Raw genomic sequence first — 25,546 nt, 5'->3', positions numbered from 1 at the left:
CACTCTTATTAAATCATGTTTCTGATTTATTTCTGCTGAGCACAACTTTCCAGTTGGGCAAAATCTAGCAACTGAATCACATTAGTAAAATGAAGATTAATCCTTATTGTCTGCATTGTGAAATAAAAAAACCTGACAGATAATTCAATTATTTTCCAGATAATGAACTTTACTTCATTTTAGTTCTTCTGGATCACAGAGGTAAACAATACAAATACTTATTTTACTTTGTGGTCTATGCACGTTACAAGGAAATACAAAATTATCTAGGAATGTTAGGTAGAAAATATGAACAAGGTTTAGGAAGATGAACATCCCCATGATAAACTTGCTGTATCACTGCACAAAAGAAATGCTATTAGCCCATTGTTGAGACACATAATACATTTTTTGATGTCTAAGATTATTCACAACTATTTTTAATATGCCCATCTTTAAAAAATCTACATGCTGTATTCAAATTATTAGGAGTCTTAGGATTCAACTGTTAGTTGAATGCATGTTTTTGACCATCTCTGTGGTTATCTAATAAGTCACTGTACTGTCCATTTTACCTTGTGCCACATTAGTAGCCAGCAATTTGAAAAGTTGTTGCTTAGAATAAATAGTGCCAGCTATTTAAAAATGACAAAAAAAACGTTTTAGAGGTTAGCTTTAGATAAAACAAAGCTAAAAGAATGTAGTCCTGTATTGTCTAGAAGCACAGTACTAATGCTGATTCAAAAGTAGCAGTTGCTGCTTCTATAAGGCACAACCTAAAACAGGGTTGTATGTGTTGGTTCATCATTAGAAAAAGAATGTAGATTTATGCCAGCTGCTTATTTCTGTATTATGGAAAACAATATGGTTTCTATGTAAGTTATTGAGATACGGTTTCTTAAATAAGAGAGGGACTTTTCCTAAATGTATTTTATTACACACATTCACTATTGCACAAATAAAATACACTAGTGAATTTTAGTGGTTCTTCTAATTTTGCTCTGACTGGTTGAGGTGAATGTATTTGTTCAGCCTTGCCAATCACAACTGAAAACTATATACATGCACAACACACACAAAAACAATTGATTTTTTAAATAAACAAATGGTGCTGAAATCTGATAAATAAAAATTCTTACAAGTAGCAGATTCAGCCCATGTTTCTGCAGCAAATGACACAAGAATAATCTTGGTTGTAAGAGACCAACATAAAGTTTCCTAAACAAATTTGGGAATGCTGATAAATCAGATTTCCAACTCCTATCAGAATTTAACTTCATTATGTATCTCTATCTGAACATGTGCCAAATTTTATATAGAACAACTATTTTAGATTTTCTTTGAATGCCTTAAAAATTGCCAGCAACAAAATTGCTTTCTGAAGAAATTCAAGATTGTATTATTTGATGTCTTTGCATTGATTCATCCTGTCACAAAGTTTCATAATACAAATCCATATTTATCTTGTGTCCCTTGAACTTACACTCTTCTCCTCTGTAAGGCACAAATTAATAAAAAAAAATGTTGTATCACTTTAGGCAGCCTGTTTGTCATTTGTGCTATTGTGAATATATTGTTAATGGGAGGCAGGTCAGAATGAACTATGGCCATCATTAATTTGATCTTGGAAAAATGTTTGCTTCTTAAGAATATGCAAAACACAGATATAAAAGGATACCAGGTAATTCTTGTGATATGTTGGGATTGTCTCAATCTTATGGAATAAAAAGAGGAAAAAATGTGAAATGTGGTATGTCTTAAAATTGATGTCAACATGATCCTCTACATGTGTCACAAATTGAGATAATAGCGCACACACACACATAAAATGTGCTTCAACATTGTGATTAACTCCAGAGGTTGAGTAACCAAGATGTAATAAAATATATATTTACTTGATAAGGCAAAATTTGGAATGATGCCTTGGGGATCATTTTTTTTAATGCAGAATAATATATAAATGAAGGAAAAAGAAAAGAGAATAACACAAATAAGCTCGTCTAACACTGCACATATGATTTACAGATCTAATGAACTTCTATATGCTTTGCCATTGAATTAACTGGATTACAAAAAAAATATTTTTCATATTCCACCAGAGCTCTATTATTTAATGAAACACGTACGGCATTAACAATATTTGAATAGTTTATTCAAAGATCAATTTGGAATGTAGACTCCCCTTCAAAAGAGAAATAAGAGCCTTCCAAAATACTGTATGATGTAATATAGGCAATATACATACAAATACAGAAAACTCCTCTTTTGATAATCTAAACTGCACCAGCCAACAGACTTGATCACTTGTTCTTATGTATCCCATCCCAATAATCTATTAATGTAGAATGTGAAAAATATTTTGGCTTAGACCAATTACTGAAAGTGCTCCAAGTATAAAGAAGAAGTCTAGGAGGATTAAAGGTCTCTCTATATACAGATTTCAGAAAGATTGCTTTCTTGCAATACTCAGCAAGATACTCTGATTCTGGAAATACAGAAAAAGCTAACAGAAAACCACCTAAATCAGTAGTAAGCACCTCTTAGGCAGTGAATTCTTAAAGTTATAAAGGCAAGCCTCTTGTTTCTTGACGCTACTCTTAATTAGCTATAGCTAGCTGCATGGTCATGAACTCTTCTAGCTTTACAAGAAAAAAACTGCTTCAATTGTTTTCTTCATACCATTTCCCACTGAAATGCCTCATTTGTTTTCTTTAAATGATACGATGCATTAAATTCATACAATGCATTAGTTCTTCTGTTCAGAAGTGATGTATCAGCTCTTGATTTTTATAGTTAACATGTTCTGTATAAATTTTAGCTCTATAAATACATGCAGGAACTCAAACTGAATTTAATAATGACCAGAACTTGGCCACTATACTGCTCAACCAAAGCTTGACAATTTGTGGGTATATTATGTATCAGTAATAAATATGTTATTAGTAAAAAGAAAACACTCCATACTTCTCTCCATGAACTTAATGCTTCACTTGTGACAATCCTCTCATGAGTCCGTAACAATCTTTGCAACAAAGTAAACATAAAATCTAGTAGCATATTCAAGACTTAAATTAACTCCCTGACTCTGTGCCTACTTAGATATTCAAATATATGTAATGCAGCATCCCCAGCTGGCATTCCAAAAAAATTTCTATTTGGCAATGCAGATTTTTCACTACAAAAGTTATGCCAAATTTTCTGTCAGAAAACCCCGTTTTTCTGCATTAATTCCAATTTCAATTGTCTGCTTATAACAGATTTTGCAATATTTATATTTTTATAAACTGAGGTAACATTAACTCATTTATTTACTTGATCAACTTAAAAAAGTAACAAACACTGTAATATTTTCATATTCATATTCATATGAAATTCAAATTCATATTTTTATAAGACCATTATTCTGGCTGTTATTTTATTGCTACCATTCAGCCAGCTCCTAATCTATTATTTAAGTGCACATTTATTACCTGGGGAATAAGTTTACTGTTTTAAACATTTGGAAAGCATATGGTCTATTTATTTTCCCACTGACATTGGAGGTATAAACAACAGTGGAACACCTGTTCCAATGCAGCCCAATTCATTGTCTCATCTACTTTTACATTTACATTGCTATTCAATCAGTGATGTTCTACATGCAACATAGATTTATTTCTTTTCTTGTTCTAGTATGTGGGATATTACCCATTTCAATATTTTTCATATAGAAAAATCCTTGCAATTTGTAAAGGGTGATTAGTCCCATTTTTTTCTGTAGGGAAAAATCTAAAAGTCGTTTTATTTCTAAACTGACAGCTAAAACAAAATTCAAATGTCCCTATGAATAATGCATGTTTTTCCCAATAAGACATTGTGGTCCAAGAGATCATCCCTGAGAAAAGTACTGCAAATATATTTAAAGACTTTTGGATAAATTGTGGTCTCAAGTACAACTCTGCCCAGTCACAAATGCCACAAGATCTACATATTTAGAATGAATTCTTTTTTGTTTATATGTTTCTTCTTCCCTGAGCTAGGCGCTGATGATACAAGAGCACTGAAGTATTTATAGCTTACTTACTGGTACAGTTGTTTGTTTTTCTCACTGCTTTAAATCATTTCCTTAATTATTATGCAGAGCAAACACAGTACATTTCTTTAAATTCATTTAAATAAAATGGCTTTTTTTTTTTGCTGCAGTTCTCACATGAGGTTTTGTTCTTTCAAACGTCTTCTGAAAATTTAAGAGATTTTTAAAATGTGGAATCTCCACTAAGAATCAGTCCATAGTGTAGTATAAGTAACCCATCCTGGAAAGAAAAAGACAAATTGTATGAATCAAAAATCCAATGACCTCAGCAAACTTAAAAAAGCAATGACTTGTACAGACAAGTTTTCTTATTGTGCATTAGGTACAAGAGACAGTTTTATACAGTTGTGAAGGTACCAGGCTAGAAACCAGGCAACTATGAATTTTAGTCCTACCTTAGGCCCAAGTCAGTTGGGTGACATTTTCTCAGCCTTGGGAAGGTGACAATGGCAAAACATTCCCCACAATCTTGCCAAGAAAACTGCAAGAACCGGTCTAGGCAGTTGCCAGCAACCAACACTGATTTGGAGGTGCGCATGCATGCATGCATACACACACACACACACACACACACACACACAAGGTATTGGTATTGAAACAAAACACCTTTGGGTTAATAATTTTCTAGGGAAACAGTAAAAGACACACAACTGAATCTAAATACCACATTTCTCCACAAGGACAGTGCCAAAATATCTAACAAAGACATATTATATTGTTTCAGTTATCTGTTTGTGCCTTTTAAAACGTAACTCTCCATTAAGAAGAAAAAAGAGCTAATACCAACTTTGGATTTGGATTTCATCTTTTTACTTAACTTCCCATCTTCCTAACCTTGTTGTAGACTTTTCAAGGAGTTTGAAAGCAAATTTGAACACAATTATGTTCATTATGAATCCCAATCTTTACCTTGGCTAAGCATTTTAAGCATTAATACCAGATATGTCATGCTAACTATCTATGTATATGGATCCCTTATGAAAAAGTACTTCATTATGAATAAACTTCCATTTTTACTTTCTAGAACAAATTTATAGAGAACACACTTACATAAAACATTTTTCCTGAAAAAGTAACATAAAGACATTTATTCATTTTGAGCATTGCCATGGAAGTTTATTTAGAGTTGGTTCTCATTAGGCTAGAGAGTCATGTAAAGAAATATGCATCATTTGCATGCTTATGAATCCGTATCTATTTAAGATTGAAAAGTAAGTAAAATATCTGGGTATCACTATGTTAAATATACATGCTATTTCAAATCTATATTAAGACATGAAATGAAGTTAAAAATATATATTTTAGGATGGGAGAAACTGAATTGTCACTGATGGGGACAATTTCTTGATAAAAATAGATTATATTTTTAGAATGATGGTTTCGTTTCAGAGAATCCAGAGTTTTGACAGATAATGCACCATTGAAATAGTGGCAAAAAAATATGTCTAAATTTGTATGGCAAAGGTAAAATATGAATTAAATATAAGGTCTTACAGGTGCAGGGAAACAGGAAGACTGAGTTTACCTGATCTGAAATTATATTTTTGCAGCTTGCTGTTTAGTTTGATGGGTGCTGCTGAGAAACGGAAGGTTTTTGGAGTTAGAAGATGACCTGAGATTTGGATGGCATGGGTATTTTGGTACAACAAAGCGAAGATTACAATGGATTTTAAATATCATTATGTTACATGTGTCATATTGAATATATGGAATGGACACAAATCTAGTTTCTGCCTGAAAACAGTAGCATCATTGTATAGATGAGAAATAAAAGGTTAATGCTTATCTTATTGTGAGATATTAAATTTTTGTCAGGGAGAATATAAAATAAGAGAAAAGAAATAAGGGCAGAGGGACATAGTTGCGATGGTTTTCTTATCTACAGCTATTATATAAAGTAGACAAAAGAATTTATGGTATTGAACATTGTTTGAAACAGAATTAGGTACAAATGGTGATGTAGCTGCTAAAATGTATACGTTTCTATTGAAATGTAAAACAGAAGAGCAAGTCAAAGAATATATGATAAAATGGGCTAAATTTTTGGCTATAATATACAGATGGAACAATGGGAAAAATATATGACTGAAAAGATTGATATTTACATTGTTATAATCTTAAAGATAATTTTTACAAAATAATGTATCTCTGGAATATATCAGCAGAGAAATTGTCTAGAATGTATAAAGGCACTTCAGATACAAGCAAAAACATGTTTTATCATGCTTGATACATGTGTAAAAAAGCTAGAAAATATCAATACATAGATTGAGTAGATTTTAAAGATGAATATACAACTAAAAACTAAGGTACTTCTTTTGGAATTGATGGACAGTGATGGAACTTTGGTTTGTACGTGATATGATGTTTTTATATATGATTGGAGGAATATGATTGTATAGCCTGGAAGTCAGAAAAGGAAGAGGGACATGACTGAAACCTTTAAATATATTAAGGGTGTGAATATGGTTCTAGAAGGCTGTATTTTCAATATTAAGCAAAAATCGAGAACATAGGGGCATAACTTCAAACTGAGAGGAAGGAAGTTCAAAAGTAATGTTAGAAAGTATTATTTCACAGAAAGAATAGTGGCAGCTAGGACCCAACTTCTAGCTGAGGTAGTGGGTCAATCATCAGTAACTGAATTTAAACATTCTTTAAATAAACACATATCCATCATCCGCTAAAAATAAAAAATAAATGAAAAAGACAAAAACAAACAAAAAACCTTTAAAGTTAAAAAAAACTTCAAATAAAATTATAAAAGAGAAAAATGTATCCAATCTGCATAGTTTCCATGAATTCCATTTAGGCATTGTGCTTACAGTATGTTCTATGGCAGCAATGGACAATTAATTTTCCCAAGGGGCCACATGAAAAACTGGATCTGTTGTGAAGGGCGGCCACCATCCTGCCTCTAATAGTACCATCACCCTGTTCCCCCACCAACACTGCAGGCCAGAAAGAGGCAGCTCATGGCTCAGGTGGGGCTGTAGGCCTTAAAATGCCCAAGTCTGGTCTACAAGATTGCTTTGCAGATAGTCCAAGCACAACTGTGCATCTATTCAGACTAAATCGTGACAGATATTTGCCAAAGTCTTCTGAGAAGTTTGTACAGAGATTGCTAATAGGGACAGCAGTAATTGCATTTTTTGATACTTCTGATGCTATGTTTAAGATTTGATACAATGATTCCAAAAGTCTTACCACATAATGCAAAATAATAAAATTAATTCACTGTGATTTTTATCATCACTGTCTTGTAACTGTTAATTACACATATTCCAGTCCTCTGTAAAAATCAGATTTAGCACTTCTGCACTGTGAAAATATATCAGGAGTAGTTTCACATGTAATCTTCTTTACTGAATTATTTCAAATCTCTGTTTCAGATTTGATGAAAGCAGGAATTGCTTTCATCAAATCTATATTTCATATGTTATAGATTATTCTGACTACTTTCTCTGCAGTCATAGGTATTTTTTAAAATTGTATTCACAGTTAATTTTCTCCCTCCTTTTGCATCCTTTTGTTAGTGATTCTGTTCCAACATTTCTTTTTTTTTAATAAAAAGTTTTTTATTTTATGTGTACAATAATTCCATTCCATTTCAACTTGTGTTAACTAGGTACATATTTCGTGTGCATACAATTATAATGAATACTTTTCTTACCAATAATCATATTTTCTTATACATCTTATCTAATATATCTGTTTTTTAACAATCTTATCTTATTGCTTTATACATTCATCTTAATCATTTAATTTGTTCTATTTTCAGTCATAAATATAAGGGTAGGAGCACTATGTTTTCTTCCCACTGGTGGTGCAAACTTACACCTTCTGTTGTGGCTCATCAGCGGCCAGCAGAGCTGGCAGCAGAGTTGGACAGTGAGGAGGTTGGGGAGGAACATGGGCCAGTCCGGGAGTCTGGGGAAGGCTCTGACGAAGGCTCTGCATTGGAGGAAGAGATGGGGCCAGGTCCATCTGACAGTTATCAGCTCCCTTCTGAGTTGGACATCAGTGAGGCAGAAGAACAGCTGGAGCCTGTTCCTAGTGTGTGTATGCACAGAGTTGCCTGATGAAGGAAACAGCTAAGGAATAAGGGTCGACTTGGGAGTAAAGCCACAGGTGAACGGTGAATAGCCCCTCCCATAGGGAATAAAAGAGAAGCAAAGGGGGAGTGGGGTTTTGCAGGAGACAATTAGCTTATTCCTGCATTCTTGCCAAGTATTGTGGCGTCTGAAAGATATCGGCCTGCCCCTGGTGGAGACTATGGGGAGAGGAGGAACAGCCGACAGGGAATGGAAGTGTGGCTCCGGAGGTTGTGCAGGAGGCTAGGGAAGGGCAGAGGCTGGCTAAGCAGTCAGAGGAGGACCCAGGCCCATCTCCTCTCCATCCTAGGGCACACAGGGAGGAGAGGGTAAGGGAAGACTTGGTCTACTTGGGAGGAGAGGGTCTTGATCCTCTTCATGGGCTGCAGCTGTGACAACTGAACAAGAGGACGGACATGCCTATGGGCGAACACTGGAAACAAAGCGTGGAAATATCTCTAGTTTATGGTTCCTCTCTGAGTTTGGCATCCTTCTCAGTGTGTGTTCTGTTATCTGTGGCTGTCCTCCAGCCCCTATCTTGCCTGGTTTGTGTTGTTTTTCCCCTCTGCTTGTGTGGGAGTTTTTTGCCTTCTGTCAAGGATATTTGGAGCTCGGAAGCAAAGTGAAGGGATAAAAGGGGCTTCACCGGGTTTTTGTGAATGTGTTTATTTTGTACCCCCCCCCCCCGCCCAGTCATCACACAGCCTGGCCACTCTCCAAGTCTGATAACGGTCTGTAATTGTGAACTATCTTGAAAGACTGTTGGCTGGGGCTTTGCTGGAGAGGAATTCACTATAAATTAAATAAAAGGGGTTTATCGGGGTGAGGAGTTGGCTCTGTGCTGTTGGAGAAACCTAGGTCAGAACACCTTCTACTTACAGAACTCTCATTTCCTAGGCTATTCATTATGAAAACTTGACAAAACTCCTTGTCAAAACTTCTTCATTGGTTTTGAAACCCATCTATTAAAGAGATGTGAATGTAGTTCCTGTAGAAAGCCAACATGGAATGATATATGACACCCAATCTTTCTACAGATGTTATAAAGAACATATAATGAGTCTGTATATGTTTCAGTGTGCCAAGATTCAGTGTGTCAAGCAAATACATGGAAGAAAGCTGCAAATTCAGTTTTTGGATTGGGAACACAAAGATTTTGACTTGAACAGCATATTTTTGGGAGTGCAAGAATATCCAGATCCCTAGACTCATTTTTTTCAATAAACTAAAAAAAAAGTCTCAAAAACACTTTTGTGAAAGGCAAATAAGAAAGAATATCTCCAATAGTTTCTGCCTACTTAGTTGTTCTGGAAGAATGGATGTGTCCAGTTCCCAACTATTAAATATTGCCATGTTGTGCAACCTAGGGAATGTGTGTTCCTACATTTGAGAACAGTATCCTTCCAGAGATAAGGACAGTGTCTTCTCTCCTTGGATTCTGGAAAGACTTAAACCCTGATTTTGTTCCCAGGCTTAATATTAATGTTATTTTAATGGCCAGTGTCTTGTTTTGTGGGCTTTGTTAGCTGAGCATTTTAGGCTGGGCTACCTGTTAATTCATTTTTTCTTGATATTTGTATGTTTTTTAGTTTTGCACGCTGCCAAGACTCACTTGAAGGGCAAAAATTTTAAATAAATAAACAGTTCCTTGAGACTGTAACAAGGCATTCAAAATTAGGATTGCTTTTAAACAAAACATTTTTTAATTAACATATCAGTACTTTACCTGCACTGCACTCTTCCCTAGAGCATTTTGGATTTCCCTTAGAGTCTGATATTGTTCCAGTAAGTGATCACCACATATTATGTCAACCTGAAATGAACAGAAAAATATTATCAGATAATTTAGTACTTAGTAAAAGTTGTGTTCCAAGTAAAAATATGTGCCCAATTAACAAGAATGACAGCCTGCTAAAACTGAGCTTTATAACTTTCAGAGAAACTACACAACACCTATTACAAGGCAGTTATTTTTAACAACAGTGGCAAATACTGTACTTTCTATATTTGCCCCTTATAACTTTACTCTTGTTTTACATACTTGTTAGTGTATGGGCAGAGAAATATCTTTTAAAAACTCCACTTTAGGGCTAAGACTCTTTCAGATCAGATGTTGCTAAATTTGTTAAAGATGAGCAGCTGTTCTCAGTTCAAACATAATTTCAATTTAATAATGGATGAGCCCTGCAACCCAGTTCTCTGTGGAATACTATTTCTTCCCTCTCAGCTCATCATTTAGCATTAACAAGACTCAGAGGCGCTATTTATTCACATGTAACGATTGCATGGCGTTGCTTAATTCAAGCCGCCAAAAAAGAATAATGTCCAATGATGCAACTGAAACAAAAGCATGATCATTCATTCATGGTCATACCCTTTGCTACCACAAAGCTCTTCCTATGATATCCGCAGCTTATTTAATACATTAGTGGAATTAAACTTCCTAGCGTCAGATCTGAGTTGTAGATATTTTCAGTTGCCCTGAGGCTACTGTGGGCTACAGAAAATTTCTGCTTTAAGTTTTATGACACATTTCCAATGCACGCAGAGAGCTAAACGTAATGGATTGTTTGCCCTAATACTCACTTTATATCCCTCTACTATTTTACACTTGTTATATTCCTCCACACTTTATATTCTTCTATCAGACACTGTATTTTCCTCTGTTCAGAACTGCAGCATAGTATCAGGCAAATTATTTTTATATTGATTGATTGATTTTCTGATGTTTTCACCATTAAACCCTTGACAAAAACATTCTTACACTTTAAAAATAACCAAAGCAACTCTAAATTACTTTCTGGACAATTCTAAAAACAGGAGATTTATTACAATAAATATTGTTTTACTGTATACTAGTCTTATCCATTCTCTGTGTCTTCCAGATGTATATATTTTAGATCCCAGAATTCCCCCCAAAGCACAGCTATTGCTGAAAATTTTTGAAGATGACATCAAAATCTGGAGGATGTCAAGGTTGGGGGAAGGTAATCTAAATATTCTCAGAACTATGTGATTTCTCTAAAAATCAGGCAGTTTCTTTCAAACCATTCAATAAAATAAAACAAAAATACTGACACTATAATGGAAAACCAGAATAAGAAAACATCACTTTAATAATACAGGTAGTCCTTGACTTAGGACCATTTATTTAGCAATCATTCAAATTTATGAACAAAGTGCTGAACGAAGGGGCTTAACGTACCCAAAGTTAGGGGCATTGCAGGATTGCTGGAGGCATGTGATTGGAATGTGGGTGCTTGGCAACCCATTCAGACTGATTGCCAAGCACCCTGAAATCATGTGATCACCATCTGCAATCTTCTTTGCCAGCTTCCCCAGAAAGTCAATGGGGAAGCCATCAGGGAAGGTCATAAGCTGCTGCTGCCTGCTGAGATGACTTTTGGGGATTTGGCTGAAAAAAAGCTCTCTGCCAAAATCAAAGATAGAATAGCATTACAAAGGCAGTGCAGCCTTCTGAATGTTTAGAGAACCATGTGTACTTTAGGAAACATTTCCAGGGGTCTTCCTTTCCAGAAGCTGGCTCTAAAAAGGAAAAAGGCAAAGGCAAAGATTGCTGTGGAGAACTGGAAAAGAAGGCAGCAAGGTTAGCAGATGCTGGCTAGCTGGCTGGCTGGACCAAGCAGCAAACAAATACTTGTTGGCTTGCTTACTGAGATAGGATAGAGAACGAGTGGATTTTGCTGGCATTTGTTGGGGGAGGCTGAGGTTCCTAGGGTGTGGCAAACAACCTCAAAGCTACCTGGTTCTGTGGCTGCTTGTTATCCTGCAAGGTAGGTACGGGGTGACCAAAAGTCATAGAGGAAGGTAGAAATAGACAGGGTGGGGCAGGGGTGGGATTCAGCTGGTGTTACTACCGGTTCAGTGATTATGTTTTGCATGCTGTGCACACGTGTAATAAAACTTAAAACTGTGCCACCCAAACAGCTGATGAGTGCTGCGCGCAGGTGCGCAGCATTTCAAAAGCCACTTTTTTACTGCTTTTTCAAGCTCAGCTGTGCCGCGCAAAGCAGCTGAGGTTGAAAAAGCAGGAAATTAAGGACAGGTAAGAGCCCAGGCGGGTGGGTGGGCCAAATAGCAGCATACACAGAACTGGCACAACTTACATCATAAGTTGGTGTAATCAGATGACGTTTCTCTTTACTATCATAAGCACATAAGCACTGGCTTATGATAGCAATATTGGTCATAAGTCAAGGACTACTTGTGGATAATAAGCTTGTATATAACTGAAACAAACATATTGTTTGCCAGTATAGAAAAGATTATGCTTGGTTGTATAACCATCTGCAATCATTAAAAGAGAGATTATGATAACGTGAAAGATGTAAAATTATCAGTCCTCCCAAGTAAACCATGATTAGATGAGCTAATTCTACTTTACTGTCATGCTACATTAACAAAATTTTGCAAGTCTGAAAATACAAACTTCCTGCATCATTTTTAACAATCTTGATAATCCTTAAACACTTCCTTCTTTGCCCATTAGGTAGATGCAACTTTTTATCTCTCTTTTATTTGATCATCCCCTAAGCATCTTTCCCTTACATCCCTCAAAGTCATTCTCACCTACCATTACAAAAATAAATTTCACTTAATTTTTTTGCTATTATACTAACAATACACACTAAGGATCTTCTGACATCTGCTTTAGCTAAAATGAGAAACCTGAAAGCTCATCAGGCTTATACTAGAAAGCTAAACAATAGCTATTGGCTGATAGATTTTTGCCCAGAAATGTTTTCACATAATGTTACTGTTGTTATCAACCTCAAATGTTAAGTGTTTTTTTTTTCAGTTGATTTAAATAAATGACTGAAGAATATTACAAACTTACTATGTTAAAAGTGCTACTTCAGGATTAACTCTTACATCTCCGCTACTAATTGCTGCAAGAAGATTAAGTCAGTGGATATAACTCCCAAGGGTAAAAAGTTCAAAATGAGGTTCTCAGTTAACTGGCATTAACTTTCAGTACTTCTTTTAACTGCCTGAATTTTTCATTTCTGTTATTTTGGTCTTTCCTTTCTACATAATGCTTTCAGAGAAAAGTATTACATTAAAATTTGTGGGAACCTCATTCATCTTATCACTGTTATACATATGTTGTGGACAAAACTATATGAATTATTACAGTGTACCTGACAGCCAGGATCAAGATCCATCTTTCTTCTGAGGAATTTTTCCACATGCCCAATTGTTGCCTCTCCTGAAACACGTACAAACTTTTTTTCCAGTGGCTACAAGAACGAAGAACAGGTTAATTTACAGCTAGATTGTAATATATCTTTTGCAAATAGTCAGTCTCATGTTTACTTTAAACATTAAAATAGCCACAGAGGATGAAATCAATAATTTTTCACTCTTCATCCTTGAGACAATCTTTTGCTGTCTAGGTAAGTGGACTGCATTGTAATTCATAGGTCAGATGCTATGTTGTCCTCTTAGCAAACAACAAATTGATTTGAGGCTCCAGATATGGAAAGTGAGCTCCAGCCTCCTGAGATAGTTCTATTGCCCCAACAAATAATCAAAGCCCTTCACTTGGAGAAAAATGCTGTTGGTAGAAGACATACTACTGCAAAGGACAGAAGCAGGGATGTACACAAGACAAGTTTATCAAGAGAAGCATACTATCTAGTCCTGTGAAAAAGAAGGATTGAAAGATAACCAGTGCTCATGAAATCAACTGATCATTAGCCATAATTTCTGAACTCAAGGGGATAAATGACGCAGTCAAGAAAAGGTAGAGGTTTAAAAGCAAATATACATCTATAAATAAAAATGTGAAGAGGCTGGTGGTATTTTCATCTATCCTCTCTGTGGAGGTTGAGGAATTGTAAAGGAAAACAGTAAACTGGAAGAAAGTATTGGATTTGTAGACCATGATATATACCATCAGTATAATAAGCTTTTAGGTAGATATGTGCTGCATCCTACAAAGGCAGGAAAGAATGTAGTTGCTAACATGTCAGGAAGGATTTAAACTAAACCAAAAGAGAAGAGAGTTGGGTAGAGAGAGATTCAGCTAGAAAAATGCTAGGCCTTAAGCATATCATAACAAGCATAATGCAGTAAATGTTGTCTGAAAATCACCAATACATGGTAGTAGGGAGGAAACTGGTATCTTTCAGAGTTTGTACATACATTAATGGAGAATATGGGCAGCTATGTTCCACAAAGAAAAGGTTGCAAACATAATGCCACTTTTATTTTAATACAGCAAAAATGTTTGGTAATATAAATACCTTAAAATTCCCAGAGACATCATTTGCTCTGAAAGAAAGAGAAATGAACATAATCAGTGTTTATGTGTTAACTTGGGGCGTGGCACAAAGCCATCACAGTCAAATAAGCAAGAAGAGTCCCTTTATTATCTCCAACTTTGTCCCCAATGTCCAGGTTACCTTTGGCTGGAGAAAAACTATCTCAGGAACAGTCTTTAAGTGGAGGAAATTCAGTCCGAAAACAAAGTACATACAAACTGTAACTAAAAATTCAAACAAACCATGCTGCAGTAATTAACTTGACAGGGCAGGAGAAGGAATAGCAGACTTGAAAGCACAGCAAAACACACAGTTGGGAAGATGCCAGGAACACATATAAGCCTTGACGAAACCAGATAATTCACAATTTGCTCCCAACAACTTGCTGTCCCTTTTTAAACACTGTGTTCCCAGATGCAGCTAATGAAGGGAATCAGGGCCCTTTCCTTCCCTGTAAGCCATGCAACCCATGTTGCTCCCTTCTCCATTCCTCCCTGTGTACCTAGGATAAAGAGGGGGTGGGGCCTGGATCCTCCTACAAACCCCCTCTCCCTTGCTCTACACCTCTCCCCTGTTCTGCCCAGCCAGACTTTGCCCTTCCCCAGTTTCTTCCACAGCCAATAGAGCCACACTCCCACTGTCTGTCAGCTGCTCGGCCTCCCCCTCTGAATAAGATTCCGACAGGGGCATGACAGCTTATGGGATATACATACATTGGCATGCTCAACTTACAGGCATAAATCAAAACCCATGCTCCCTCCAGCACTTATTTTGTGGTTCCCAAAGAAAATCTTTCATTTTTGGTTTTTGAGGGGCCAAAAGGAAGAGAGAGGAAGACAGCATTTTCTTCCCTTGCCCCAGCCCTGTGGAATAGGGAGGTGAGCGAGGCCCCCACTCTATTGGCCTTCTGCAAAGGAGTTAAAATATAGTTTTTCATGGGGAGCTCAGAGAAGTAAACTGTCATGGGGCTGGTTAGTGCCCCGAGAGCCATCCCTCAGCTTTTAAACTATTTTTTAAACATGTACAATCATAAAGGGTAAGGAAGATAACATTATTTTAAAAATACCTTTCAATAAACCAGCATTTGAATGTTGCCACTTACGATACATTTAAGCATATTTGTCATGAAATACTGCATGAATCAATGTGAACATTACTTGATTATTGCCACCTAGTGGATATATCGAAGAGAGCATTTTTAAATTTCTTTCCTTGTTGAGATTCTGAACCACTTCACATATGATTCATTTGTATTTTTTAATATACTAAGACGTTGATGGACAAGGCATAAGTATCTTAAAGACACAAAGGCTGCTTGTCAATTAGTTATATTGTGAGATCTGCTGCCAAACTCAATTTAGTTTTAGTTACTTTGGAAATGAGCTTACTCCGGTGTTATATTCTTCTATCATGCTTCCAATATTGAATCAAAGATATACTGATTTTCCTGAATGGATATAACTAACAATGAGTTTTAATTACTGGAATAAGACTGTGGCAGAGAAGACTGCAAATGGAATATGATTGCAGGGATTGGCAATTGGTCAGAAGTGCAAATGGCCTGCCAAGCACTCAAATCACAATCATGTGACCGAGGGGCAACTGTGTAATGTTTTACAATGTTCAGAAGTGTTTTATGGGATGTACAACACCTTTCCAACACTACTATTATAATTTTGACTGGTTGTTAAAACTTTTGTAAATCAGGGATTACCTGTATGGACACCAATATGCATGAGAACTGAGCAGGTTTATATAGAATTGCAGATCTTAACTTATTTCACTATCCCTTGATCTTTTCACTGTACTAAAGTCTAATAACATAACTTAAAATTGTGGTAAAATAATAGACCAATATAGGCAATGCATTCCTAATCACAAAATCAGTGATAAAATATTCATAGAAATCTCATAATTCTAGCTCCACCCTTTTACATTTTCACTTGAGAGATCTCACTTAAATATGTAAGGGCCAGAGTTGATATCATAATGCACATTTTACTACCTGCTAACTTGCAGTCTCCCACCATTTTATTCATATTTCTGTCAATATCAAGACTTAAGTATGATTTAATAGACAATAATTCATTGTCTATGTTCATACATAAAACACTCCCAGAAATTCAATTTTAACTTACCCAATAAATTCCAGAAGAAGTGACATGTCAAGTTCTGGAGGAATACGGAATACTGATCCTACAACCTTGCGGGGTCTCCCCCTGCCCGCTGCCATTGCCTGGGGTACAGCTAAAATATAAAAGATGAATTAGGCTAGGAATGAAAGAACAGAATAAATACATTCATACTTCTTTCTCTGTAATACTTGCAGATTGCTTTTATTTCAACACTTTCTTTTTTTCAATCCATGGTGTCCTTTCTCTGAGCAACCCATTGCCTCTGTATCACTGGTGATGATTTCATAATCTTTGCACCACTGTCCTAGAAAACTATTACTTAAGAGAAGTGGTGCATTTCTTTTCTGGATGTATTCAGGTGGAAGTTGGATAACCCTAAATCAGAAATGTTTTGATTTGGATTATTATGCTGAACAGGGGATTAAACTTCATGGCCTAAATAGTCCCTTCCAATTCTATGATTTCTCAGCTCCCTCTTAGAATTCTTTTATTAGAATTCTTTTATTGGCCAAGTGTGATTGGACACGCAAGGAATTTGTCTTGGTGCAAATGCTCTCAGTATACATAAAAGAAAAGATACATTTGTCAAGAATCATAAGGTACAACAATTAATAATAGTCATAGGGTACAATAAGCAATCAAATCATACTAGGACAATATAAATATAAATCAGTATAAATTGTAAGGATACAAATGACAAAGTTACAGTCACAAGTGGAGGGGATGGGTGATAAGGAGTAATGAGAAGATTAATAGTAATAGCAGTGCAGACTTTGTAAATAGTTGGACAGTGTTGAGGGAATTATTTGTTCAGCAGAGTGATGGCATTCTTATTCTCTTATTTCTCTTATACCATACAGTATTCTCTCTCTTGGAAGTATCAATCGTCAAACCTCTTTCTGAGTAACTATTTTTAATTATTTTTTATCTTTCTTCCCTTTATGTGTTCCATAGTAAGAACATACAAAACTTTCATACACATAACAGTTAATACTAATTAGGTCTCAGACCAGAGAAGCTAAGAAGAATGGCCAAGAGTAGGGAAAAAAAATAAGAATCCCAAAAAAGAGCAGTAATGAAGAAATAATGACAAACATATACCTCTACAAATCTATTCCTTTGTGCCCTAGAGACAAATGTAATCAGAGATCTTAAAACAATATAACACAAGAACGACTGTCTTCTAAATGAGAAAATTGTCAAATTTGGCTAGGTTTTTGGTGTCAGAGTGTCTCTTACATAAAATCTCACTAAAACAAAAGATACATCTCCAAAATATCTGGCATAGGCAATGAAAAGTAATAGTTACTAATATATCATGCTGAAATTTGTGGGTTTTTTATAGACAGATATTCTCCACTACTATTTTTGATAGCTTTAAGTAAATGTTGGTATGTTTCTAATCTTCATATTTGTCTCAAAGATTCAGGAAAAGTAAGAAATGGTGTGGAATTTTTGAGAGCCACAGGCAGGTAGGCAACAAAATACAATTCTATAAATCTAATGTAATGATCTCATCAAACGTAAGTTCATCAGCAAGAATTGACTGAAGACAATAGTCAACAATTTTAGTGCAGTTTGACACATGAACAAAACTACCCACTAAAATATCATCTTTAACAGGTTTGGGACAAAAACCACTTTCATTAAATATGCCTATTCAGATTCAGATAATCAGAGTTGGAAGGGACCTTATAGGCCATCTAGTCCAACCCCCCACTCAAGCAGGACACCCCACACCATTTCTGACAAATGGCAGTCCAATCTCTTCTTGAAAGTCTCAAGTTATGTTGCTCCCACTTCTTCTGAGGGCAAATTGTTCCATTGGTTGATGGTTCTCACTGTTAGAAAGTTTCTCCTTATTTCCAGGTTAAATCTCTCCTTGTTCAAGTTTCCATCCATTATTCCTATGCCTAACTTTAGTAGTCCTTTAACAAGAAAACATTAATCGTGTTGTTTAAGGTTAAAATTATTTTGTGTTAGAATGTTAGTTTTTTCAGCTATGAATTTTTTTCAAAACTTAAAATTATAATTTTTTCAGTCACTTTTTTTAACCAAAGCAACCATAATATCAGAAAAGAAATACATATTGGTCTTAGTCTGTAGAAAAGAAGGTAAAATACATTGTTACATATCTCCTGGCATGAGGCATAATAAAAAGCATTTAATGTAAATTTTAATAAATCCACTTTATTTTAAGCAATAGTATAATGACAGTTTAAAAAACTTACCAAGTTTGGGTATTTCTAAACCTCTTTCCCTGTAGAAATCATGCATTCTCTTTTTTTCTCCTAAATGTATAAATGCAAAAGGACTGGTTAACCTCAACCTAAAAAATATGGATCTAGTTGATATAAAGCAGGGGTGTCAAACTTGTGGCCTGCGGGGCTGGATGCTGGCCCCAGCCCCACCCAGTTTAGCAAAGGGGAAAAAGTCCCGATACATCATGTGACGCCACCATGACGACGTGAGTTTGACACCCCTGATATAAAGTGAGTAGACAAAAACAGACAATGAAAATTATCTAAAATCTTCATTTTTTACCATTTCATTAAAGAAACAAAACAAATGATAAAATGCTGCAGACATGGGGCAAAAAAACTAAGTAAATGAAAAAGAAAATAAAAACTTGGAAATATATTGTCATATGCACAGGTGATTTTTTTAAAAAAGGACAAATATTTTAAATACATATTTCTAGTTTAGTACATCTACAGGTGAAAGTAATCTAAGAAAAAAAGATTATGAAAAAAAGGAAATCTGCTGGTATAAGTAATAAAGGGCATATTTTAATAATTTGTCTTTAATTGAGTTTTAATTGAGTTTTTAAAAAGTTTTCGTTTCTAATTTTTCAGAACAATTTCACACACAGTTCATCCAATGTGAGGAGTGTTTTTAATTTTCCAATATTTTGTAATAAAAACCTGAGAGATAATAAAAGGAACTGTATTATTTTTATGTTGCAATAACGTATATCCATTAGAAAATATGGTGAATAAATTAACAGCAATGTATTGTGAACGACTGTAAGGTATTTACTTTGTTTCTTCAAAAATAATTGATTAAAGTATTATCTAACTGGGCACTGTCACCACTGACGATTAGTATCAATCTGCTAAAATTTCATCAATACAATCTAGAAATGCTTCAATTAACAGAATGTCATTTCAGTGCAGAATAATTTTTTTCTAAGTTATCTTGATGTTAATTATTTATGAATTGCTATAATATAATAATTCTATGTTACAAAGAAAGGTTCAATTTCAAATCCCAGATCTTGCTGTTGGTGTTTAAAATTCTGAAGACAATCTGTCAATCTTTTATTTCATTACTTTAATTCTACAGCTGTTACACATTTAACTGACCGAAATAGTACATTTTGTTATTTAAATAAAAAGGATTATAGTTCCAAAATAATATAAAGCACTGAATTCTTGATAGTCAATCTTAAAACGATTTGTGAATACCCCATGCTAAAAAAAAGAGTTCAGCAATCATTCTATTAATATGCCTATCCTGGTAATCCTTGTTTAGCAACTAAAACCGACACCAACAACTTGGTTGCTAAGCAAAACAGTCTTACTTCTCCATTACTTTATAGACCTGCAAAGGTCATAAATATGAGGACTGATCACAGTTACTTTTTCATCACTATTGTAATTGTGAACAATTGCTAAACAAGACAGTCATTAAAGACTGAAAAGAAGAAGAAGGTGAACAGGTGTGGAAAGGGCTGGGAAGATGAACATTCTAAAAAAATGAACCATTCCTTCTATCATTTTTCCAAGATTTCACACTTTTTTTCATAAATCTTATAAGCTAAGAATCTCTAACTGTAATATTCCAAATTATATAATGGAGCATGTCGTTCTTCAGCGAACAATCAGAAGAAAACACGCATGTTAAATTCAAAAATCTAAAAAGGGGGACTGACTGATATGGCAACATAAGATATATATGAACAAAGTAAGTTACATTCAGTTAGGTGTATCTTTCAGTTTTACCAAGAGCAGCCAATTCAGAGGTAAAAACTTACTTTCTTCCAGGTTGACAACTAATTTATATACTATGTCTTGCAATTGTCGATCCAGTCTATACAAAGAAAATAAAAAGTAATTTTTAAATGTAACTATTTTTTAATACAGTGACATATTGAAAGATAGACACTGACACAAAACTATTAAACTGTAACAGTCATTAAAAAAACAAAATTGCTGAAAAACAGCTATCAAAACTGCCAAATTTCCATGTCAATATTACAAAAGCAACTTTATTAGCATTTTTAAAATAGCACATTAACATTTCAACAAAATAAGCTCTAGAAACAGATTGGAAAAATATCAAGTACAAGACAGTGAAGTGTGGTCTGTAGATTAATTTCATGGTTTTAATAATAAAGTTAAATGGTTTTGAACACATTGCTAGAGTTTCAAAAGACTTAAACATATTCTCCCATATAAAATAATTCTTTGATCCAATAAGTTAATGTGAAGACTAAAATGAACATAAGAATATTAGCTAAACTGTTCATTGATAAACAAAATAGATGGTATGCCATAATAGTTAAATTACCTGATATTATAAAGCGGCTGTGTTTGATGTACTACAATGTTGCATTTTGGACATCTGTTACTGTAGTAAAAATGTCTTACTATGCAGCTTTTACAAACTGTAAAAAAAGGAATTACATGACTGTTACTGCAAAGATACAAGAGTATTCAAAGTTATAATGGACTTCAAAAAAGCTATTTATGATCCATCCTCAAGGATATGACTGCCTCTCCCTACACTCAATGAATCAATTAATTAATCAACCAACCAACCAACCAATCAATCAATCAAAATAGAGCTGAAAGGAAGCTTGGAAGTCTTCTAGTTTAGTCCCATGCTCAAGCAAGAGCCTCTATACCATTTCAGGCAAGTGACTGTCCAATCTATTCTTATAAGCTCTTCTTAAAAACATGAAGTGAAAAAGTGATTTTGCATTTTCGGTGCTTGGCAAACAGCTCACATTTACAATTGGTTGCAGCATTCTGCGTTGACATGACCACAATTTGCAACTTTTGCTGTTTTGCATCAGGTCAAAGCAAAAATTGCCCAATAGATATGCAGGATTTGCTTAACAACCATATTGTTCACTTAATGACATGATTAGCTTAATGATTAGTGACCAGCTTTATAACCATCATAAAACAGTCATAAAATCGAGTACAACAATTTATGACCAAAATTCTGGGCTTCATTGTGGTCGTAAGTCCTAGCTAGGTTGTAAAGTAACAACAAAACAAAAAAGTAATCATTCTACTTAGATTTGTACATCCAATTTTTATACATTGCCATTAATCCAGTCTTATTAATCCAAATGGACTGACTTCATGACTGTGTCCTCCATTTAGCCCCTTTTTTGTGCATACACAGTATAGGACTTTACTTATTAAAGAAGCAGCTAGATAAAATACATTTACTTGGGGTAAGCTACTGAATGATGAATATTGAATTTATACCTGTACTTCAGGGTATCACAGTTCAGTTCACACTATTTCAGTTTTTTTTAAAAAAAAATCAGACAGCAGGCTATCACACAATAATTTATGTTCCTAATTTGCAGTAGGAAAGCTCTGAAATGAAGCAGTTGGTCGTCTTTTGCTTGATAAACAAAGCAATACTTTTTACCTACAGTGCTTCAGGCTCTAGCATCAACGAATTATTTTCTGGAGTTGATACCAGAAAATAACCTCCAGATTTGGATTTTCATAAGGCCATTATAGATTCAGTTTGGCCACGATAAATGGATTAAGAAAACAGATTTTTCATAGTTAATGTACTTATTCAGAATAACAGATATAGGAGACTGAATGTCAGATTAGGCTCTGAAAGATTTTTAAAACTTGTTCAGGGGAAAGTCAGGATGAAAGGGAAAAAGAATTTAGAAACAATTTTCATACATGATTTGGTTTTGATTTTTCAAAGACATCCACTTCAGTTGGTGTACCACATATTATAAGGCTGTGATGCAGATGCACAGTATAATCTCAGCAAACATGAGGCTGCTTTAAGAACTTACAGAAAGGTATCAAGTTCAAGCTCATGTTTTGAAGCACCCTTTTCCTTCAAGCCTAGAGTTTCAGTCCTAAAGTTTTATTGCAACTTTCATACTATTAAAGTGTACAGAACTCTTTTTTTCAACATTATGTAAACTTGTTTTCAGAAATATCTATATTACAGTTTTATAGCTTTTAATATTGCAAGCTGCCCAGAATTGTGATGGCCAGCAAACAAATTTAATCATAATTCCAATACTTACATGTATGAAGACATTCTGTGATAGTTGTGGCATCTATGAAATATCCCTTGCAGATGGAACACATGATATATGGTACCAGTTCAGAAAGATTAATCATGCGCTGAAATGTCACAAAAGTATGTCAAGACTATTGTTTAAAATTTTGCTGATAACAGTTTTTATATTTAAAATAAGTACTTGAGAACATATTTTTTTCAATAAACTATTTGCAACAATAATGGCCATATTATATAGTTGAAACCAAGTTTTATATCTCTGCAAATTTTCAAAGGTTCCTACAAAGAGTTGTGAGACTCCAAAGCAAATCTGGAAGGCCACATTGAAAAAAGAACTCTTGAAAAACAAGCATGTATTTTCTCACATAATATTTGTTTTTAACTTCTTTAACTGGTTCAACAACTGAGCAGTGTAAGACTTTCCTTCCTTCTCTGAAGGAAAGAAGACTCTATATGCAGTAGAAGCCACGAGTCTCCAAACGTTTGGACCTCAGGGACCACCAAACTCATAATTTTAAATCCTGGGGACCACTAATATGAATTTTGACTGACGGTGGCTTGCTGACGTTGGTGGGAGAGAGAGAGAAATCTGATCTAACCCCCCCTTCTCTCTCTCTCTCTCTCTCTGTCACACACACACACACACACACAAACATGCAGAGGCAGGGGTGGGATTCAAATTTCTTAACAACCAGTTCTCTGGGCATGGCCTAATTAGTGGATGTGGCTTGGTGGTCATGTGACTGGCTGGGCATAGCTTGTATGTAAATATTATAACTATTTATGTAAATAATGAATTTTTTATAAAAAAAGAGAGCAACTTTTACCCAAAATCAGGCAAAGCAGGCAGGTAGATTGAGCTGCTTGCAGAATCAGAGAATCATTCAGTAATCTATATTTCTGCCATCGGCTACCTGAATCTGCACTGAATAATAGAAGCTTCTGTCCTAAGGAAGGTTAAAAACAGAGCCGAAGATCTAAAGATTAGCTAGAAAGCAAGAAATCCAATGGTTTCCTGCTTTCTAGCTAATCTAAATCTCCTGGCACAGCAAAACAGCTGATAGTCAGGAAAAAAAAAAGGAAAAATAGCAACTTAACAGCCAAGTTTGCCAGGTAAGGAGTGAATGGGTGGGGAGGGTTCCCGCCGGCTATATGGGCAGCGCAGCCTTGTGTTCCTGCACAGCCTGGATTAATTTCTTTGGGGGGGGTGCTCTGGGGGTGACATTTCTCTGTGGCCCACCAAAATTTTCTCGTGGACCACCAGTGGGCTGTGGCCCACCAGTTGGTGATCACTGGTATAAGCAACATGTTCCAAGTCCATCTCTTGTTTCCAGAATATGATGGGAGATACTGCCTCTGGTGCAAAAAGCTTTTGCACAAGACGTATTGATAAATCCATCCCGTACTCATCCACAACAGGATAAGTACGGGAAACTACACAGCAGGACTTTAAAAAGTTTGTCTTGCAAGTACTTCCCTTCCTAAAACATGGCAAGTTTTACAAATTACCACATGGTTTTGTTATCACTTTTGGGTTTGCTGGGATCATTTCTCTGTAGGAGCACATAAAAGAAACTAGCAAGACTGGCAGAACTGTTTTAACTGGGGTACAAAAGAAATGTCACATTGCCACAAAAAAAGAAAAAGAAAAGGGAGTGCATTTGCACAGAAAGCAATGCGAGTCCTTGTAGCCCAAGAAAATCAAAATGACTCAACATTAATCTTATCAGCAAAGTTGGCCGAAGGTAATTTGCCTAAGGACCTATGCTTTACAGAGCTACCCGTCCTCGCGTCCCCTTAACCCCGCTGCCGAGGAAAGAGTGGCCGGCCCGTGTTACCTCGTCCTCCTCGTCGCAATCCATTTCGCCCTCCTCCGTGCCAAATCCTCCGAAGAGGGCTGCGGCTCCCCCTCCTGCAGTCCCTTCCTCCATCACCTCTTCCTCATCCTCCACCTCTTCGTTACCTCCACAGCTGGATTCAGAGCGGCTTCCCTGTTCGTCGCGAGCACCCGCTCCGGAGCAACCAGGCGTTTCCAGCGGAGCTGCGGCCGCTACTTTACCGTCCACTTCCTCGGCCGGTCCACCAGCCTCTTCAGCCACGGACCCTTCGCTTGGCAGAGTCAACGCCATATCTCCGACCAAGGACGAGCAGCCGCTCGGCTTCCGTCCACACAAGGAAACACAGTTTCCCAACAGTCACAGAGTATCGCTGTGGTCCCCAGTCGCCTCCCGGCCACCTCGCTAATTTGCGCGAGGGGTCTGCCCCCGGTCAGAATTTCAAAAAAAGAAAAAAAAGGGGGGGGTCTACCAATTTTAGCGCGTGCGCACGGCTAATTTGGCGCGCACATCTCCAAAACACCTGCATAATTTACATACTCGCGCTGTGTTCTGGGAAACCGAGTTAAATTTTGTTCCTCTGTTTGCAGACGAGAAACCGAGCATTTTTATCCGCGTGGTACGAAGGTTCCTAAAGACCGCAACTAATTTTAATTTTCAATATTAAAATAAGAGTCAAAATGTAAAAATATGCACACACGAAGCTATGTCAAAACGTGAGTGAGGCAGGGACAAAAATTAATGATGATTTACATTCATACCTGCTATTCTGTTGTCTTGTGATGCTAATTAAATATAAACTATTAAAATAACGCTGATTTTTGCTGCTTCTGTTGATCTGTCT

At 35.8% G+C, this 25,546-nt stretch overlaps 1 protein-coding gene across 1 annotated transcript; it reads right to left on the bottom strand.

Annotated features, from left to right (window-relative positions):
- Positions 1-2,114: 2,114 nt before the first annotated feature.
- Positions 2,115-25,218, bottom strand: PCGF6 (polycomb group ring finger 6). Its single transcript, XM_026704707.2, has 10 exons — positions 24,706-25,218; positions 22,872-22,971; positions 21,140-21,236; positions 20,604-20,659; positions 18,799-18,858; positions 16,571-16,679; positions 14,415-14,442; positions 13,308-13,406; positions 9,872-9,958; positions 2,115-4,271 (listed from the first exon to the last, which is right to left on the bottom strand). The coding sequence occupies exons 1-10, from the start codon at positions 24,994-24,996 to the stop codon at positions 4,215-4,217; spliced, it is 984 nt and encodes a 327-aa protein (XP_026560492.1). The 5' UTR covers positions 24,997-25,218; the 3' UTR covers positions 2,115-4,214.
- Positions 25,219-25,546: the final 328 nt, after the last annotated feature.

This window comes from Pseudonaja textilis, chromosome 4 (assembly GCF_049901715.1).
Source record: "Pseudonaja textilis isolate UNSWEBS1 chromosome 4, rPseTex1.2, whole genome shotgun sequence".
NCBI lineage: Eukaryota > Metazoa > Chordata > Lepidosauria > Squamata > Elapidae > Pseudonaja > Pseudonaja textilis.
The sequence above is the reverse complement of the archived record's forward strand: the minus strand, read 5'-3'. Positions and strand labels throughout refer to the sequence as shown.

Coding starts and splice junctions, on each gene's coding strand:
- PCGF6 (XM_026704707.2), bottom strand. CDS start 24,996: ATGGCGTTGACTCTGCCAAGCGAAGGGTCCGTGGCTGAAGAGGCTGGT. Junction 22,972..24,705: donor ATTGCGACGAGGAGGACGAG/GTAACACGGGCC, acceptor GTGACATTTCAG/CGCATGATTAATCTTTCTGA. Junction 14,443..16,570: donor CTTCTTCTGGAATTTATTGG/GTAAGTTAAAAT, acceptor TCTTTCTTTCAG/AGCAAATGATGTCTCTGGGA.